Here is a 6,000-nt window from a genome sequence, read left to right as displayed (position 1 = left end):
TACCTAAACCAGCTCATACGTGCCATGAGAAGTTTCCTTAGTATGTCATCCAGCACTGCCTGGCCATGCTTTAACCACTGCTGGTTTGCATATACGGTTGAGAAATGCTCGATCAACCCGAGACTTACACGTTCATGCCTGTGAAACATATCTGGATGAAACCTCAACTGCTGGATCATACAATTACTCTTGGATACCATTGGTTTATGGATCCTGCAATGCCTGAATACCTGTGGAAAACCTTTGGAGCACATCTCATCCTTTGCCCGAGTCAATTTGGGCATCGCAGGGCTATGCATTCTTTTTCACTTGCATATTAGTGTATGATTTTTTTTCATATCTCCTCAAGACTGTGGATACTTGGGCAGCATAATCAGGACATAGCTTATTTAGCACCTGAATTTCGATGAAGCACTGTGGGGACCAACCTCTTCCAGAACCTGGATAACTATAAAGGACTTACAAGACCACGCCCCATTTAGAACTGAAATACCTGTGAGCACTGCTGGGTTATACCTCATTCAGAAACAGAATCCAGTATTTGTATACCCGTCGACTTCGGCTGCATTATAATTATACCTTTTGAAGTATCTGAATACCTGGGGGAGCACGACTTGACTGTACTCTACTCAGCATCTGAATACCTCCGAAGTAACACTTCTGAGCCATGAAGCTGAATGAACACCTGAAGGCGCCGTGTGACACTGCTGCCTTGTACTTTCTCCAGCACTTTAATTCTCCGGGAGCACTATTGATTTTTGCAAAGTAAACTCTGCAAATAATAATGTAAATTATGACCAATTTGTGCAGGTATTACTCAGTGCATCAATGACAGTGAAGCTCTGATTGATCATACGTGACCGAGCACCTGGACAACCTTGAACACAATGCATCTCCAAACAAGCTCGACCCATACTCCCAGAAGCTAAATATTAAACTATCTTGAGAGCAGTTGGAGGAATATCAAATATTTGAAATTCAGTGTATATTATTGTAGGCTGTAAAAAAAAAAAAAACATAACTCCGCCGTTCTAAAGTAATGAGGAAATAGCTTCTATGCTAAAATATGCTCTTGCAAATTGTCAAGATACCTTGGCTTGATTTTTCTGAAATGCTCTCTCTGACAAATTAGAGGCCATTTTAAAGTGGTGTAATGACTGCCACAACACAGACCGTCATGTCCTTTTCAAGACAGACAGCTACTTTGGCTGTCGCATCTCTTACATATTTGCACAGAGAACATTTAAAGGTTTCTCAAGTTCATGTTTTTCATCTGCAGGGACCTGTTGGAGAGAGGGGTGAGCAAGGATCTCCTGGGCCACCTGGCTTCCAAGTGAGTCAAAGCAAATAAACAACCGCCACCATGATTATGACCACCTCTGGACAATCATTGTGTGTGTGTGTGTGTGTGTGTGTGTGTGTGTGTGTGTGTGTGTGTGTGTGTGTGTGAACGATTAAATAATTAAATAATTGACAAATTTGTGTCAGCTTGTTCATATACACCAGACAATATTCAACAAGTTATTATAATGATTCATTCTCTTTTTGCAGGGTTTACCTGGACCATCAGGCCCACCTGGTGAGGCTGGCAAGCCCGGTGATCAGGTGAGCTCCACGATTGGCTTATTTGACCAAATAACAATAGATATCACAAGTTTGTGTTGCTTTTACTCGTTTTTTTAAAATCCAAATTAATTTGTAATGTTTCGAGGGCATGTATTATTATTTGTTTATTTCCAAATATCTGAATTATTTTCTCCCACAGAAAAAGGTTTCTCAATTTTTTTAGATGACAGTCAACGAAGTAAAATAACTTTGATTTTCAGTCCAGATTCTGTTCTTATATCAAGGTAAAAACCATGTCACAACCTTGCATTGTGAATACCTGTGATAATATCAATGTATGTATGTATGTATATGTATATGTATATATATGTATATGTATATGTATATATATATGTATATGTATATATATATATATATATATATATATATATATATATATATATATACATATATAAACACATATTGCATTGAAAGTGGTCTCTTGTTTTCCACAGGGTCTTCCCGGAGAGGCAGGACAGCCTGGACATGTCGGACCGAGGGTAAGTTACTCCTCCATGGTCGGAATGCAGTCTTGGTGTAGAACCTGAATTTTGCTCCAAAGTTTCTTATGCGTCAATGATTACCTTCTAGGTCTATGCAAATAATCATTCTAAAAACCACAATTCAAAAAAATATTCAGTCTTATGTTATTTCCAGGTTTACTGAGATGAGATGTCAGCAGCTTTTTGAATCTTATGTTTGTCTGCTCTTTTATTTCATTTTAAGCTCTGTTATGCATCTCATCTTCCACTTGTGTGCTTTCCTGTTTTTCCTTCTGAATGGCATGACTTTTGATAATATATGTCCTTGTGTATAAGCCAAAGCTCCCTCACAGATTCTTAAAATATGCATCTTTGGTAGGAGCCACTGTGCATAAATTGAGCTTTGCCTTCAGTTCATTCGGAATGTTGCAAAGGTCTCGAACATGAATTATTATTGATGGATTGGCGACATCAGAACATTTCATCAAGACATTTCCTGTGAGCCTCAGTCGCCATTCCAGTTCATTAATTATCCTCCTCATTTAGGCACCTTGAGTCATACATTTGGTGTGGAAAAGTAAAAGCACAGAGGCATTGAGTTGTGTCAGCACGTGAGTTAGTGGGGAAATCTTCCATCATATGGAATTCGATTCTCAAGTGTGAAAGGCTCCAGAAGCAGATTGTGAAGGTACGTTGAGTGCCTTGAAACACATTTCTGCCTGGGTGCCTTGTCATGAGGAAATTGTCTAAAGATGCACCACAGATATTCTGACCTCCGACAGTGGATGACCTTCACTCCTGCACCCTATAATTTGTGCATTATATCTGCCATGACAGTTTCCATCAACATGGAGGACTTTTCTGGAGATCAAATTGTTCAAGCGATATTTTATTCAGGTTGCCTTTTTTTTCTCCACACAAAAAAAAGGAATGAGTACACCATTTTTTTCTTTCTCTATATTATATTTTGTTGTTTTCCTCTGATTAGTACTCTTACTTCATATCCAAAGGGATGGTGAAGAGGTAGCACAAGCACATTTGAGCTGTATCGTGTGGCGTGATTCTCTTCATCCCGACGATAAACTATCAAGTTGATGCGAGGCCGGGAGGGTTTTACATCACAAGATGTGCCATCCCTCAGGTGGACATTGAACTGGCTGTCCTGTCTGCCAGCATTAATTGGTGCACATTAAAGATCGCATGGTGTAGTTTGTGAAGAGTCGGTGAGTTATTGCTGCCACTCAGAACAAATTCCAAATTCTTGCCTAAACTGCACGAAGCACGTTGTCCGGTCTTAGATTATCATTGATACCAGGTTACACTAATTGCTATCTCAGTGTTACTGTGTTGGCTTCATCCCTGACACCATAAACAAATTTAAGGCACTTAAATGTTCACATGTCACGTGTGAATGGCCCTATTCAGCTACGAATGTCAAACCAACAATGATTTAACTTCAAAATGACCGATTAAAAAAAATATATATATATATATATCAAATCAATTCATATATTTCTTCTGTTTTGTTTTTTTTTGTCATGAGAAAGGTAATTGGATATATATTTGCGACAAATATAATTAATGATGAAAGATAAAATGCTTTAAGGAGTCACATCAAGCCTTGCAGGTCTTGTCAAAAAATGCAACTAAACACTGCAGCAATCCTCCCAAAAGGCTGCTCATTTTCAAGTGAGCTCAACTGGAACACGACCACAACTAGAAGGGCGCATACCTCTACCAGGCTGATTAGTTTACGTTTTGTGTCCCACTGAGAGGCCGGATCTGGATTCGGACCTGAACTAAAATTTAATTGGGTTGTTCTTGTCACCAACACAATTCATCCACCAAGTTTCTTCCAAATCCACCCATAACTTCTTGAGATCTCTATCGTGCTATATGTTGTTTTAGCCCCATCACTCAATAGCAAAAAATCACTTTAAAAAATTCTCGGATCCGGATCCGGATTTAGATCTTCACCAAAATTGAATCAATTCTTCCTTGTTAGATACCCAACATGCCAACCAAGTTTCGGCAGAATCCATCTAAAAAATTTTTTTATGAAATCCTGCGATATGTCATTTTTGGTCCCATCTCTCAATGGTGAAGAATCATTCAAAAAATTCTCAGGCTTGGATCCAAATCTTCACCAAAATATAATCATTTCGTCCTAGCCACATACCCAAGCTGTCCACCAAATTTCGTCCGAATCCATGCACAACATTTTGAGATAACTTGGTCACAAACAGACAGACAGGCAGGCGGGTGAAAACATAACCTCCATCCACCTTCTGTGACGTAGGTAATAACCAAAAGCATGTCATCCCACATTGCTTCTTGCGTCCAAAGGCTGAATAATTACTTGAGGCGATTTTGGAGAAAGTGCACGAAGTGAGAAAACAGGGTATCTGGCAGCCATCTTAGATTTTGTGGCAACACGTTTTGTCCACACGATGACGCCAAAATGCATTGATGAATGGAGTTGCAACTTGAAGGGGACTTGTGAAGTCGTCTACCTTAGAACTGTAAAATATTTCGAGGTGATTGTATCACATGATCCAAGATGGCAGATAAAAAAAAAAAACTAACAAATATATTCATACTGTTATAATGTGTGGGTAGTAATACAGTGAAGCACACTTTCTTTATGACTTGCTGCAAAGGAGGTTTCCCTGACAGGAATGGCAGCATGATGATGGAATCAAACCAAGACATCACGTCTGGATGTGGAATAACCAAAGACTGCACTATTCGTCTGTTTCGGCGAATTAAGCATGAAACGTATTATGATCTTATCGTGTGAGCTTCTTCATGGTTTGATTAAATTTCTGGACATTCCTGCCCCTCACCATTCTCCTCCGATTACTGATTCAAGAGTATGACTTCACTCCCATCCTTATGGCCTCCAATGAGACACAATGCATTCACCTTGTCAAAGCTATCCTCCACCTTCAATATCAGATATCCATCCATCCATCCATCCATTGGGACCATACTCTGTGCAGAGTGTTGGTGCAACCTCAGCAGTCTCCTGGGCTATTGGACACAATCCTGGACGGGTCACCAATCCGATGCGTGATACCAGCAAGCTGGCACTCATTTTGCTGACCTCGGAAGGATGACAGGCTGAATCAACCCCACCTGGTATTAATTCAACAGCTAAGTGGGATTTCCAAGTGGCAATGTGCAAGTTTCATTTTGGTTTCATCATGACTGAGAAACAGCTTCCAATCCTTCGGCACTGTCCCACTAAATAATACATGGCACACGTTTGTCCGACTTGATAGACGAGCAAGTTGCCCATGCACACATGGGATTCCAAACGGGGTAAGGATGGGGGTGGTAAAAATTCAAATGGCGTCTTCTGTCATTTAGCTGGCAAGCTGGGAACAACAATTTGCATTTATTGCCACATCTGATGCAATTTAAATGCTCGAATGGCGGCGAGGTGCTCCATTTGAAACTGTTTGTTCAGTATTTGTAGTTCTTTGATGCTGAGGGTCCGTAGTAAAAATTTGTATTGGTGTCAAAGCCATTAACCAATTGCAAATAGTAGTATGATATATATAGTTTCTTCTTTTTTTAAGAAGAAGGTGCTTCCAACCAAAAGTAAAAACTAGATCGACTCCGCGAATTTGAGCAAAAAAAGAAAGAGCAGACCCGGTCTCAGGTGGCGTTTCACCAGCTTCACTGCTGGCTTCCTGAAGCACAATACATGGGTTGAGACACTTGAGGCACAATAGACGGGGCTTGTGGACCGCAAGCAAAATGTCACCTGAGGGAGGACCCTCTTTCCTGTATGTTAAAAAATTGTGGAGTATAATTTACTCAGACTTTGCTCAATCTATTGGCTGGCTGTGCCGTCTAAGATATACATGTATATATGTATATACACTCGAAAGCATATCATGAAGTT

General features: G+C 40.0%; 1 protein-coding gene across 1 annotated transcript in view; it reads left to right on the top strand.

The window, feature by feature from the left end:
* Nucleotides 1-6,000, top strand: part of LOC147029600 (uncharacterized) — a 92,696-nt gene that overhangs the window by 61,329 nt on the left and 25,367 nt on the right. The window contains exons 30-32 of the mRNA XM_085872757.1: nucleotides 1,280-1,333; nucleotides 1,552-1,605; nucleotides 2,061-2,105. Of these exons, the coding sequence (XP_085728883.1) occupies nucleotides 1,280-1,333; nucleotides 1,552-1,605; nucleotides 2,061-2,105 (153 nt within the window). The remainder of the gene's footprint in view (nucleotides 1-1,279; nucleotides 1,334-1,551; nucleotides 1,606-2,060; nucleotides 2,106-6,000) is intronic.

The sequence above is a fragment of the Eptatretus burgeri genome, chromosome 3, assembly GCF_056783735.1.
Source record: "Eptatretus burgeri isolate ZD-2024b chromosome 3, Ebu_testis_v1, whole genome shotgun sequence".
NCBI lineage: Eukaryota > Metazoa > Chordata > Myxini > Myxiniformes > Myxinidae > Eptatretus > Eptatretus burgeri.
The sequence above is the reverse complement of the archived record's forward strand: the minus strand, read 5'-3'. Positions and strand labels throughout refer to the sequence as shown.